This window comes from Falco rusticolus, chromosome 12, assembly GCF_015220075.1.
Source record: "Falco rusticolus isolate bFalRus1 chromosome 12, bFalRus1.pri, whole genome shotgun sequence".
Taxonomy (NCBI): domain Eukaryota; kingdom Metazoa; phylum Chordata; class Aves; order Falconiformes; family Falconidae; genus Falco; species Falco rusticolus.
This window is the reverse complement of record NC_051198.1, coordinates 31372897-31388021: the sequence shown is the minus strand read 5'-3', so window position 1 is coordinate 31388021 and position 15125 is coordinate 31372897. Positions and strand designations below refer to the sequence as shown.

The 15125-nt window shown below is 36.3% G+C and overlaps 1 protein-coding gene across 23 annotated transcripts in view; it reads left to right on the top strand.

Annotated features, from left to right (window-relative positions):
• NRXN1 (neurexin 1) overlaps nt 1-15125 on the top strand; it is a 730254-nt gene that overhangs the window by 78691 nt on the left and 636438 nt on the right. For 13 of the 23 annotated variants that reach the window (XM_037405534.1, XM_037405526.1, XM_037405524.1 and 10 more), the window contains exons 3-5: nt 2479-2496; nt 7209-7238; nt 8023-8034. The exons of 4 other annotated variants lie outside the window; for them this stretch is intronic. In XM_037405534.1, the coding sequence (XP_037261431.1) occupies nt 2479-2496; nt 7209-7238; nt 8023-8034 (60 nt within the window). Of the gene's footprint in view, nt 1-2478; nt 2497-7208; nt 7239-8022; nt 9028-15125 lie in introns of those variants that run through there. 6 more of the 23 variants (XM_037405532.1, XM_037405527.1, XM_037405533.1 and 3 more) reach the window with 3 other exon arrangements.

Genomic DNA, 15125 nt, shown 5'->3' with positions numbered 1-15125 from the left:
AAAATATTTTGACAGTTTAACTTACTATCACTTAAAAGTTTAATCAATCAGACATTTAGGGGAAGCTGCTCAGCTAGCATAAATCTTTATGCTTGACAGTCATTACAAAAGACATACCAATCACTGCTACGAACAGGGGCCATGATACAGAACAAAGTACGTTAAACCCTGTAATAAGATGAGTTTAACCATCTGACACTGCCTGTGATGTTTTCAGAACTCTTCCTTTGACTCCATCATGAACAACAGAACTGGCCTTTCAGCAAGTTCATACGTTGGGTTTAAGTACTCATGTCAAGCTAAGTGGAGCCACCAGACAGAATGTCATTGCAGTATTGGTATGGCACCATACCAGCACCCTGGGAACCAGGGCTAGATGAAGGAGCCTGAAGTTATACTACGGTTGAAATAACTGATATATTTTTCATTAAGTTTGGGGGATTTTGTACTTGAACAAAAGAAATTACTATATGCAGTTAAAGGAAGAAGACTCTTCCAGAAGAGTTTAGCTGTAAGTAGCTATTTCTAATAGCCCAAATATCACTGTAATTTACACTGCGTATAGAATATATCTTCATCTTGTGAGAACGTAATATCTTTACTGTGTGAAATCTAGTGTTTTTCATTTTCTCAGTGAACTTTTTTTCGATTTGTTGATCTTCATGTATTTACTCACAACAGGCATACTGCTTTTCATATTTTTTTTCTTTTCAGCCTCTTTCCTAAATGCATGAACCAGTATGTACCCTTTGCACTATCATAACAAACTAAAATTTAAGGCAGTGAGATTTTAGAAGTCTAAATTTGGAGTGTGTGCATGGAAAAGGTGATTTATAATATCTTAAGCCAAATAACTTTCTCTGCTCTGACCTATGAGTATTAGAACTAAAACCTGAGACTTCAACCCTTAATATTCATTGTTTATTATAGCTATTATTTTAAAAGTGGTAAATTTTTCAAATTATGTATTGGAATACTGTCTAGTTATGATGAGATTTTTCAGGGGTTTGTGCCATTAATTTGTAAATGCTTTTCATTATGAAAAGTGACACATTCTGGCAGGAAATGCATAGAAGGTATCATTGAGCCCAGTTCTGTGTAACTCATTATATTGACTCCTTGTTTACAATATATCCAAATTACTTTAGATCGCATTTCTTAACAGTCACATGAAAAGGTATTTTCGTTTAGGAAGACTCCATGAGGTATCACCTGTAATGACAGAACTGGGCTTCAATTTGCAATTGCTTCTGAGTGCTTGCTCCCCAGGAAGAGCTGGTGGAGAAGGCACCAACTGCAGGAAGAGATCTCCTAAGCAGCCAGGCTGCCGCCTTATCACCCATCCCCGTTTCTTTGTTGGTTTCACACAGTCCATCTCCTTGACTTCCGTGTTGTTTTTCCTTTGTTATTTTACCTTTCCCATTTTCTCTCTCCCCTGAGACATCATCTTTGTACTCACTCCTATCCTCTCCTCAGTCAAAATCATAATGGGCAACAGAGGCATATTCCCTCAAAAGCACCGACCCAGCAGAGGAGCTGAGGACTATAGGGACTAGCATGAGTACTAGGACGCTGAGCCTGTTTAAATTCTGTCCACTTCATTAGCTGAGGCTCAGTTCCTAGTCCTCTTTTGCTCTGTAGGCTTTGGGCGAACCTTCCTTCCTGTGCCCCATATTGATGTTGGGGTGGGGATGAAAGGCCAAATCATTGCTTGTTGACAGCAGCTTTTACTTAGGCAAAATGCCCTTTGATCTGATCTGGGGGCAGAGCCCATGCCTGAGATGCTGTGGCCTTTGCTAGCTGGACTAGGCAGAGAACTGATTCATTTTTTTAAGATGTGCAAGTTTCTGATGCTGACAAATGCTGTGGGACACGATCCTACAATTCTGTTATTCCACCCAGTTTAAGTGACAGGTTTTCCACACTGGATTTTGAGATCTGAGCCAATGACCAGAGTGAGTGTCTCAGTAATGAGTGCAGGATCAGCCACGCTGCCTGTAGTAACACCTTCACACCATATTCTAAAACTTAAGTTATCTTGTTCGATCTGTTTAAAATCATCTACTTCATACAGGTCGTTAAGGAAAATTCAGAATGGGAAAGTAGAAGCAAATGAACTTAGAATCCTTATCAGAAATGACTGATGGCTTTAAAATACATAGTTATAAAAGTCTTCCAAGAAGATCCTCTGATTAATGACTAATAGTAATTAAACTTAACAAAGAGCTGCAGTAAATCCTGTAGAATTTTTGCACTGTGGAAACAGTCTTGTTTTATTTCATATCACATAAATTTGGTTAAATAGAGGAAACACTGCTTCCCTGGTGCTTTTGTTTTTCCCTCTGGATTGTAGCAATGGAGCACTTGCATGTTGTGTTTGATGCCTTGCATGATGAAGACATGCAATGGCAAGTTCCAGTCTGCATGCTGCTTAATGAATGTTTTCCTTTTCTCTCCTTCCCTGTTATGTGCTTACAGAAGACAACTATGTGGAAGGTGGGTGCTTTCTACCTTATTTTCCTAAGCTCCTGTTTTTTCCTTCTGTTTAGTGGTTTTTTTCCCCTTCTGCTTAATGTTATAAAAGTACACATATCATTCAGTACGGTAAGTTGCATTTTTTTACCCATAAAGGTATACAAGTTTATTAAATAAATGTGATTTCTTTTTCCATACAGAACACAAGCAAAACTCCATTTTAATCTTGGTCTTATTGGTGTAATTCCAGAATATCCCCACTGAAACAATGGGATTTGTACTGCTGTGACTGACTGACATCACATTTCAAAATCATTCAGGAGATTTGCAGAAGTATTGATTCCTTCTCATGTTCTGTATGAAAAACACAACAAACTATTTGTTTCATTAGTATGGAGCATAAATCCTCATAAGAATGTAATGCATGTTAAATACCTATGTTCTAATTGCTTAGGAAAATGGAAAGCGCTTTTCTCTTTAATACTACAAATCTTGCTTGCTTTAATATCCTGCACAGCACAAAATTTTAGGAAAAAAGTCCTTCTAACTTTTCAACATAATGCACCCTGCCTTTTTGACACGGTGAAAGAAGCAGCATGTGATTTCAATAATAATGTTGGTATGTAATTAAGTCCCTTTAAAGAAAGTATGGCACAGGGCAGTGGAAACTAAAGCACAGTGCCAGCTAGCCTGAATATTGGTAAGTAAGTCTATTAGCTGGTAAAACATTTTGTGTGCATGTATCATAGTTTTAAAGGTACAGAATATGCTTCACAGATCAGTTATTGCTGGGAATCAATACTGTCTTTTTGCTTATAAGCCAAAAGGTGAAGGTGCTTTTTGACGGACAAGTGCTTTTAAAAGTTTCACTGAGCTGAATCTTTGCATACTAAATAAACAATTGTCTATTTGGAAAAAAAATTGTTTATCTATCTAAACTGAGAAATACCTTTTCCCTTTTTTTTCCAATACTTTAAAACTATTTTTAAATCAAGGACTTTGTAAGCTAACTTATATGCAAAGTGAATGCCCTGGCACAGCTCTGACCCAGGGTCCCATCCTGAGCCACTGCGGAACATGAGTCCACTCGGGATTCAAGGCACTGTGGACCACTGCCTGCCTAGTCAGTGGCAATTTATTGAAAAAGCCTGGAAGTATTGGTACCGCATTTCTCTGTGCTACTGTATTCAAGGGCAAAGAGAGGTGCTCAGATTTAACACATGCACGATGCTGTGCAATTTCCTTAAAATATGTTACCAGTAGGAGAAAGAAATTTTAAACAATTCTGATCTGTCACACACATACATACCAATACCATTTCCTTTGCATTGTGAAACAAGAATGTATTCAACAACACTTGGGGTAGGAATTCTAACTGGAAAACATAAAAGCCTAGAAATAAGTACCTAATTTTATGTTTGATCTGTGTATAAAACTCTTACTGGTGTCAACATGAGTCTCAAATGTGAATTAGGATCAGTATAACTAGATAAGGAGGTGCAATTTCATTTCACCTATTCATTTATGCACAGCAGTACAAGATAAAGCCTGGATAACAGTTAATCCAGGCTTTACCTGAATCTGATTCTTAAAACAGCAACCTTAAATTTATTCCAACACATATCTAGATACTTATGCATACATTAAAGCTACAAAAGATGTATATGTAAAGAATGGAAGGATAGAATGGTGAGTCCAAAGCACAATTTGGAAACCGAGCTATAATTTTTCATCTTTGATTTCTGTGATATCTGAGCATCTCTGTTAAGTTAGGCTACATAAGAAAACAAGGATTTAGTACTTACAGAGTTAATTTTGTACATGTTGCTGGTATGAAAAGACTGTAATTTATTCATTTTACTAAAATTGTGCTAGGGATGAACATGTTCACCACAGGTTTACCATGTTTAAATTTTGTTTTGGCCTGTGCTCTGCATGGAACTCATGCACCAAATTAAGAAAATACCTTATCTTCATATCTGCTTCCACTGTCCCATCCTGTGCCCCGTAACTCTCTCCTCTCAGAGCCAAGTTCAGTATAAAGATGTCATGGATCACACATGAGGGATTCCTACTAAATATTTAATTCCTAATTCATAAAGAAAAGGGTTTTATCATTCTGCTTATGAAGTAATGGTGCATAAATGAATATTTTCACTGTGTGGTACACCTATACACGGCTGGTTAACGCTGGAACTTCCCCTGACTATCCATTGTGGTATCCTCTATTATTAGCAGACTGTCATTTTGAAAATCTAGCAGCGATTGCTCTCAGGGTAGATTTATCTGTATCATTTTAAACAGTCTGTGGACAGGTACAGTAATAGTAATTCTTCACTCTTCCATAGCCTTCATCCATAGATTGGAAAAATATAAAATAAGTTAAGTATCATTATGTGCTTTCAGCAAGTAAGTGTAAGTAACCTTACTGCTTCACAAATAAAGTAAAATACAGAGTCAAACAAAATACAGTGTCTTGATGACTAGTGCTAAATATTTTAATTGATACTTGTTTGGTTTGAGCAGTGTGTTTTTCACATTTACTTGACTTTTTTAGTTGAACAGTACTGTGAGTGACTCTTAAAAATCAAGTGGTTTCTATGATGTTTTCAAGAGGCGCTTCTGCCATTTACATTTTTTTTCAAATTATATATGAATCATGTATTTACAACTCACCAAGCTCACATATCATTTTAGCAAGAATAGTAGCTCTCAAGCAGCGGTGATCTCTTGAGGCCAGGCTTTTTGTTTAGGCCCTTAGAGCTATAAAGACCATATTTAAATGCAAGTTACTAAGAGATTACCTTCTTTGTGTTCCTGTAGGAGATGTGGCAGCAATTTGCTGCAGACCTTCTAAGAGCTGAAAGAGCTCACTTAAAGAAGCTGCAGAAAAGTAACTATTCTATTAAAAGAAAAAAAGATGTTGTAACATTCGACTCATTTCACCTTCCCTCTATCAAATACAGTTAAGGCCATGTCAAAAGTCTAACATTTTACTATCATTGCCAAGACAAAAATTTAAAAGTCAAAAGACAAGCTAAATAATCTTCATAAATGAAGAGAGTACTGCTTCCAGAAGGCTGTGTGTGCAGCCAGGGGTCCGAGCAAGGACATCCCGTGTTGAAGGACCGAAGCTTGACTGTAGTCTTTGTACTTTGTGCATTTACCCAGTGTGCTTCTCTTGCAGCAACACTTACCAAGAACACATGTGTAAACATGCCTACTCTCTTCCACAAGCTGCAAACTGCAGCACAGCTGTGTGATTTTTCCCGTGCAATGCTTATGCAGCATCCCTTTGGGGTCCGGCTCAGCTTTCACTTACGTTGCTGTGAACCCCAGGTAATCCCACCAGCTGCCGGACACTGGGTTTGGAAACAGAATCCATGGCACAAGAGACGGGGCACATCAGGCCCATAGGTCTAACTACCCTTCTAGAAAGGGTGGCATTAAAAAAAACTAATTCAGCAAAACCATTGTTAGTCCGTTTTGAACATCACTTGAGGTTTGGAACTGATAAGATATGAATACTTTTAAGACTGATTGCAGTTGGGAGTATCCTCTTTGAACTCCCCCTCCCTCCCCCCCTCCCCAAGTACTATGAGTCATTTGTGCACCTAATTTTCTTTGTGAATTAGAAATCACAGGAACTCTCCAGGAAGTCTGCTTTCCAATAAAGAGCAGGATATTTTATTGCACACCTTCTTTGTGTGAATTAATTTTAATTAATTGTCAATAAGGAAATAATGTATCACTTTTTGTAGCTGTTGGAGAAGAGAAGCACATTTAACACATGAGCAACCCATAACTTCTAAAATGGATCCTAAACCAGCTAAGTTCCACAAGAATAAGCCTGTTTTTTAAACCAGACATAAAGCATGAAAATCTTTCATATTTCTAGAAAAAATTATCTCCCTACATCACATTATTCTCAGTGAGAATATAAGTATAATTTTTTTTTCATTAATAAAAAAAAACAACCTTATGTTAAAGAGTAATCACTCTGAGTGACTATCATTTTGGACATCTGTTTGGAAATGTCACTGGAGCTATACTGGTATGACTGGATTTCATCTCACAATACAAATATATAGCAAAATCTATTTCTCACAGATTTATGAAGTAGCTTCAGAAGCTGATACTTAAATTTTCTTTATTGCTATGTATTTTATATTGAATATGTAATAATTTTCCTTCTCTGGAACAAGTCATTCTACTGTCACGTTTCACACAAATAAGGAGACATCCCTTGCATCATCATTTCAATGTGATGAAGAAATCTTATTTAATTACCTGAAATGCTCATTTTTATGAGGGGAAAAAGATCAGACCCAGCCCATTTTTCAGGTTTACACTTCTCCAGGTTTTTAACGTCATTTCATACATAGAGGACAGGAAGTCCTCCCAGCAAAGTGTTCAAAGCAATATAATCAAAATATGATAAAGACAGATTAAAGGAATTAGTTGGATTTGAAAGCATTTTATTTTCTGTCATCCCAACTACTGCACAGAAGAAATACACAATAAAACAGCACGCAGTGTCTGAATTGCAGTTCTGTTCCTCGTAGCCCAAAGCATTCCAACCAGTGGTTGAAAAATGCTCTTTGATTTCCCTCTGTGATACAGACATCTCATAGGAAACAGATGCCTGTCACAAAACATTTTTGTCACTGTGACAACACCACCTTCCCGTGCTCCCTTGTTCATTGCTGACTGTGCTCTTGTTTCCCTTCAAGGTCTGGCGCACCTGATGATGGGCGACCAAGGTATGGGCTCTGTTCCTTTTCCACTCTGCTTTCATTGTTTCTTCTTGTTCTGTAGCTGCTTTGAATCCATCACTGCAAATGATGGGCAAATGCTTGAAAGCTGTCTTTGGCTGCAAATAAACACATGGTTTTAGTCACATCTTATTTCATCGTTTTGTTTTTTTTTGTTTGCTCCGTAAGCTTTTGTCCTTCCTGCCTCCTCAACTCCCCCTCTTGCAATACAATAACTGAAAAGAGGTGAGAGAAGTAAGAAGGTGATTAAGAAAATTTCATGTATTTATCAGAAAATACAATACCTGTGATTCGATAAAAGATAAACGAAGCACAAGAGCACTCTTCAGATAGCTTCTGAGAGAAGATACTCAGCTTTCACATTGTACACATTGAAGAGTCCATTTACATTAATGCATGGCTGGTTGGAAATGTGCAGAAAACTCCTGCTCCTGGCTTCTGGAATGCTGAGAGTACGATCTTGCAACCTAAAAAAATCAGTGATTTTTTTTTCCTCCTAACCCACTGTCCATGTTACTTTTGTGTCACTCTTTCTGATCTAAGCATGGGTTATTTCTGTTTCTCTGCATGTACAGATTGGAAAAAAATAAACAAAGTCCCTAATATGACACTGATTGCATCTCCATTTGTCTCCAGATACTTTGTTTCTTTATGTTCAGATACTATTGCATTTACATATACTCATGAGTCTTACTGTTGTTTCTCTCCTCTTCTTTATTCTCTTTTTGTCTGGAAATGCTTTCTTCATGGAACCATTTCACCAAATCCATAGGTAAAAGTAAAGGTATTACATGATTTTCTTTATTTTTTTAATGCCATCAGTATACTTTAATGTATGTATAAGTAATGCAAATAAATGTAAATCTTTTTGCACTGATAACATGAGGTAGGTATATTTTAAAAGTAAATATTTCATGGATATCAAGGTAAGGAGAAGTATCCTAAAGTACAGGCTGACCTTTTGTGAAGTTTGTCTCCTAGTTTTGTGAGACGTAAATCTTTGGCAGTGAAAAAGGAGGCTACACTTATAGAAAGCATTCAGGATGAAATAACAGCCACATTTTGAGGTATGCATTTTTCTGTTCTCAAAGGATTGTAGGCTAAACCACCAGGCACAGAAAAAAGCATGATCTTGTTCAACAGAGACTCTCTGGAGATAATCTGTCTAGGGCCAGTCCACAGCTTGATGTAAGTTTTAAGTCTGAATAGCACTGACTTCAGCAAGTCTCTTCTATCAGCTGATCACGTTTGCCCTCAGCTTTTCCTTGTATATTAATCATTTGATTATATTTGACACAAGAATTGGGCAACGGAACAAGGAAGAATGAACACCAAAGAGAAGTGTGGGGGTTATTTCGGAATTGTTTACTCTTTTCTGTTTGTTTATATGAAGAATACCAGCCATGTTTACTTTCTCCTGGAGGGAAGGTGCAGTAGGGTCAAGATTTTCCCTTATAAATAAGCACCTGGTTTTGCTACGGGGATACTTGTTCACAGACATCACACAAATATATTCTTACGATAAGAAGCTGGTCCTTAAAAGCCATTAAATCTGTGTTCCGTGTGATGAATAATACAGTTCTATTCATCTTAAGCATTTGTCAGGGTGTGGCTATTCTTGTTATAAATCAGAAATCCAATCTGCACGGTCATACTTTGCTAACTAGTTAAATTGGAAGCAACCTTCCAATTTCCTTGGTGTCTTGGCTCATTTACTGTTTCTACATCTAGAAAGTTCATGTGATGCAAAGACTGTAATGACAAACCCGTAGTGTCTCATTCCTCTTCATATCAGGCACTCTGGACAGACTCTGTACCTGCTTGTAGGTGGGATGCTATTTAAAGGGTCGTGTGTGTTTTGGAGCTGTAAATCTTCTTGCTTAGGAAAAGTTTTAAGCAAGTAGAATGGAAAACCGTCTGCTGATTTCTTTGCTTTATAGGATTTGGGTTTTATGTTGGATACCTGATCCTTGTTGTATTTTTCTCAACGGTACCTTGTATGTATCACTTCCTTACTACTTATTATTACTATCTTATTCCTTAATGATAGATGTCTTGAGTGGAGTTACCTTAAAATGACATTTTATAGTAACTGAACCTTGACACTGTAGTTATTTTTTATTAATATTAAGGAATTCTTTTTTAGATTATTGTATATACAGAATACAATATATAGTATGTACAACACTGAAAGAGTTTCTGTATAAAGGATGAAAACATAAGTATTATGAATATATATTATGATTAGTAGTTGGTCTGGAAGGCAGTTTTTAGCAAAAGAAAAACTTTGCAAGTATTGCACAGTAGTTAGACATAAAAGGTTTAACAATTACATTCACTAAAAAATTACCTTGGATATATCAGCTACATTTAATGATGTGCCATGTGACATAATTTAAACACCAGTCACCAGTCATCTAATAATTTGACTACATTTTCCTTCTCACATTTTAATTTATTGCATTTATCTAGTTTACATGGGAATATTGATTACCGTGGTTTAATAATCACAATACTTCTGCAAATATAACGGTGTGTATTTGTTCAAATGGATGAAAAACATTTATGTGTTTACAAAATCCAGTTGCTTGTAACAGAAAGTATCCTTTGATGTAGAACTATATCCTCAACCAGGAGAAAATGGCCTCGTTTTATTGACTATCCTGAAACTATACTAATATCAGCTATTGAAATTTGTGACCTTGAAACAGTTGTGGTAACACACGTTTGTAAGAGGAGCTCAGCACTCGATTCATTTGCACCTATTTCAATCTTTCATTATAACTTCAATTCCTTTAGATGTAGGTAAAGCCAGTAACAAAAGTGACTGCAAAATTCTGAGTGATTATATAATGAATTAATCTTACCTTGGAAATATAAGCAATAAAAAAGTTTATGAAGCTTTACTATGTAATTTGCCCTGAAGAGTATGAATGGTTGAAGTATCACTGTCTTCTTTAATTGTGTAGATATTCTTTGGGATAACAGAAAAGGAAAAGAAAAAAAACCAAGGTACCTTCAGAATTGGGACAGGATTGGGACAGGGCAGGTTGCTGGTGCTGATAGAGAAAGGAGGGGTGAGGAGCCTTGCCAAGCAGGCAAGCAATACGAAATCCCATATGATCTCACTGGATGCACCTACTATTTGTTTAGTTGTAAATATAATTTGGGATACTCTGGGTAATTTCCTCACGAGGTTTTATGGAATATCGATATATTAACAGAGCTGTCACTGTCCGTTAGAGAAAGGCAGAAGCAAGGCTCAGAAGATCTCATGGTGCTGAGACATCTGTCAGTACTCAAAGTCATATAAATTGATCTATGTACAAAACCAGCTGACATAAAGGAGGATATAACATAAAGCCAAAAGCCTGAACAGGGGTTTGTCTTATAAATTTAGAGCTATACCAAACGTGTTTCCTGATCCGTTACTCCTTGTAGGTGCTATGTCTAATTCTAGGAAGAGCCGCAGGCTTTTAGTTGTACTGGCATTTGTTTATTTTCTACCAAGCATCCTGTATGTTCATAAATACTTAGGAATTCCCTTCCCCCATCCCCTGGATATCACTTACCTGTATAAACTTCAGCAGTAGAGTTGTCGCCGCTGTGGTGGTGAAATACGTAAGCAGGTAAGGTTTGTAAATGGGGTACAGATTTTTATTAGACCACTTGAATATGCTACTGAGAACAATTGTCTGAATTTGAAGCAAACCTCAATATCTGCTGCTCATAACAGCCATGGAAAAGAATTTGTTTGCCCAAACAAATTTTATCTGCTTTCTCCAGCTATTTTAGGTGGTCTAATAAAATTACCAATCCTACCTGTAGGCCTTACCTTGTCAAAAGTGAGTACCTCTCAGATTTCCCATGCAGAATTCTTTTGTGATGAATAGTAACGCAACCAAGATAACATGGCAGCTAATATAAAATACTCAATGTCTTTATTTTATTAAAAAAAAAAAAAATTCCTCTCCTCCTTTTCATTTTCTTTTGATGAGCAATGAAAAGGGTTTATAATTCAGTTACTATAACTTAGTGACATGTATTGCTTCATTTTAATATTGCAGTTCTCTTAAACCTCTACATATTTTTAACTACCATTTATTTCTATGTAAATAACCTACTTTTGACTGTGTATATTACTTACTCTATACCTAAACACTGTGTTCATATTCCTGTTCTATTACTTTAGATATTATGTGCAGCTTTGAATTGTACATGAGTCACTCGGGTCCACAACAAACTATTAAATGATATCTAGCTGAGCAATAAGTGTTTCTACCAAGAGATTGATAGTACAACTGCAATTTATTGTATTAGATTACAGCCTTTTGATGTGCTGGTATTTGGTATACTGTGTATAAATGCTGAAGAAAGACTTCAGAATGTCAGTTTATGTATGTGTCAACTTCCTTGCTAAAAGGAGGCAAGTTCTGTACTGCACAAGCTATCATACGACAACTGTAAAACCAAAGCTATCCCACTAATTTGTTAATTATCAATCACACAATTCAGCTGACAACTGGAAAAATAGGGCACTGAAAAATAAAAGTAATTTAAATAAATCTTTTAACAATCATGAGCATTAAAATGGTATGTTATAGTTAAGTAATTATGTAGTGTCATGCAACACAAATCACCTCGTGCCAGTAGGCACCCCTAACATCAAATGATGTGGAAGTCAGTCATTAAATTCAATGCAACCACAAATTCACCTTAGTGTGATGACTTTCATTTTTGCTCTGTTTTCAAAGAACTAAAATAATTTTGGCCTCTTGTACACCCTGATCCTCCTGGGATTGTTGCAAATCCTATCCTCATCTGCTTTTGTGGGGGCTGCTTCGAAGGGGGTCTTAAAGCCATGCATCCTTGAGCCGTTCTTGAGCTGAGCCACCAACGGTCCAGCAGCCATGTAAACGCTTTGGTAGAGCGCGGAGCGCTAGCACAGCTTCATATTCTTGGCTTGGTGCCCGTTGAGATGGATTCGGTTACATGCCTTCTCAACTGCAGCTGGCTTTTGCCTGGCAAGCGCAAAAACACGGACAGAGGGCTTTCTTGCCTCTCCGTACTGGCTCACACAGTTATGTATCCTAGGTGACAGCAGCTTATTTGAAAGACTCACTGCTAGAATTGAACTGAGTTAATTTAGAAGGTTTACGCAGAATGGGGATGCCAGGCTCGGGGAACTGGAATTCTGTCTAAGTGACACTACAGCCGATGAATGGATAACCTGCGTTTCCCTGCTCAATCTCATAGTTGCTTCTACTGATAAAAAAAGAACGAATCAATAAGTTTAAAAATTTATCCTCCATTTAACAGGTCCCAAACATTCTGAAAGTCTTGTATAATTTACAATATGATCACCACAGAATTTTTAAAATATTCTATATAATCTTTACCTGATTTTTTTTTTTAATGAGAATTACCTTTTTAAAGAAATTAAGGAACTTTAAATGTAAAGCTCTTCAAAGTGCTCCAAAGAGCAGTAACTACACATCATATCTGTTCTATAGTGAGGTGTTTTGGTTTTTTTAAGAGACTCATAAATATAGTGAAATAGTGGCTGATGTTCACCAAAACTATTGGAATTAAATTCTTGTGTGTAAACCATGCACCTATGCCTACACATATGTTCCAATAAATATTTATACTATCTTTATATTTTTATGGCTAATCTGTTCAAATTTTTGTTCAGTACCAAATACGTTAAATTTTTAAATCAGAAGGTGGTATCTTTATGTGTTTAAGTTGTGGTGCATTGAAGCAAATAATTTCCTTGCACTTCAGTGGGTGATACCTAGCAAGTCTAAAATATGGCATTTGGAGCTGCAGATTCATCTTTATGTTGAAATGTGATCAATTAATGTTTCCTAAGGAGAAAAATGCAGCAGAACATGACTGTTGAACAAGTTTTCTGTCTGAAGTACATGGCTCAGAAGAAATCCATCAACATCAGGACCAGAAATACAAATTCTGTCTTGAGACACATATATCCAAGATTATTTCAAGATACCTGATTCCTGATCAGCAGTATGAAAAAAAATTGTAAGGATCTGCCATAAATATCAAGAAAACTATATGAAGAAAGGGCAATATGTTTATTTTAAAAATGTTATTTTTCTGACATGTCACAATGTGATAATGTTCAGTCCACACCATAAGTTCTAGCACCTTTCCACCACCAAAATAAAACCTTTACCGTATTCTGAATCATTCTGATGTCACTCAAAATTATCATGGATCATATATACATGTGTATATATGTCATAGGTCTCCTGTAGATTCAGAGGAAAGAAAATAAATGTTACACTAGAGGGATTTTATGTAAAAAAAAAGGTTTTATTTGCAAAAGTGTACATTTCTGCTGGGTCCAAAAAGCATTGTAGTATAGGACAGTACATATTTAAGATTTTAGCTTCCTTGACACTAGGCTCCACTTTTGAGCACAGATTTCTCCAGAAGACAGGTATGCTGACAAAGAGCCTTTCAAAATAATATTAAAGCTCTTTTGAGATGAAGGATATATATTTCAGGCCCAAAAGTAGGTGGGGATTTATTTAAGATGGGAAACAGTAAAGCTGTCACTCTGAAGAGGTAAAAAAACAATTTTTGAGCAGGTAAGCAATGAAGAAATAGGAAAACTAGGCATTTTTTTCTTAAAGGAAACATTTTCTTTTATGTATGTATGTATGTATGTATAAATATACATAGCAAATGAGCATTAAAACCTGCAGTGATCTGTATCTTTTTTGTACAATGTAATTCCATGAGAGTTTCGTACAAATTTTGTAGGCATTTCCAACAAACCAGAGATTTCAGAAAGGTGTGTGCCTTGAATATCCTGTAGAATATCCTGGAACCTTCTCCTTTACACCTTTTAATATTTGATGACATTACTGAGCCAAATACATTGTTAGAGTGACACTAAGGATTACAGCTTCACTCTAGGGTTGTACTACAGCTGAGGTTTTCCTAGGATAAAATTCAGACCTTGAAACCTACAAGAGCAGCTAAACAAATCAGCCCAACAGACTCTTAATTTCTATTATTTCAGGAAAACCAAAAGTCATTGGAGTTTGTTGTACATCTCACTTATAATAAAATTCTCAACTGACTTTAATATTACTCCACTCAGTGGAGTTGCACCAGTTAAAGTGGAACGAAATCAGAGCCCTAAGGAGAAGTATTTTCACCCATCTCTAGGATTTGTCTGCATGCAAGCTTACTAAATCCAGGAGTGAACTTTATCACAATTTCTAAAGAAATTAGATTTAATGAAAGTGAAGAACTCTTAAGAAAACCACCCTAAAATTGTACTGATATGGCTGAAAATGTGGACTATGCTCTCTAAATGCACATCATAATATTTTTCCACCAAGAATGACTCTCCACAAAAGAATTGAAAAAAGATATTTAAATAGTCTGGTCAGAATCGATCGTTCTTGTAGAAGTAAAAATGCTGTGTACAAAATTTTTAACCTACTCAGTCATTTTCTGTGGCTGTAATAATATGCCAAGCTACTTAGAAACAAAAAAAAAAAAAAAAGCTTGAATTATCCACTCTCTTTAAAATCTTTTAATTAAACAATATAATTTGCACTGATACTAGTAATGCATCTCTTTCCTGGTATTCAAGGCCTTCTATAACCCTGTCATTCTTAATTGCTTGAAGGTAGCTTTCTATCTTCACTTCAGGGACGACCCAGAGCAATTAACTATCAGTAGAACAGTGAAACCGTGCAACGAACTGGGAGATTCAGGAGCTCAAAGGAGAAAATTTTCATAGGAACTGAGTATGAACCATGGGCTTTGCTATGAAATTCCACCTTCACCATTCTTCTAATGGTTTTCATACACACCAGCCTGTTGTCCAAA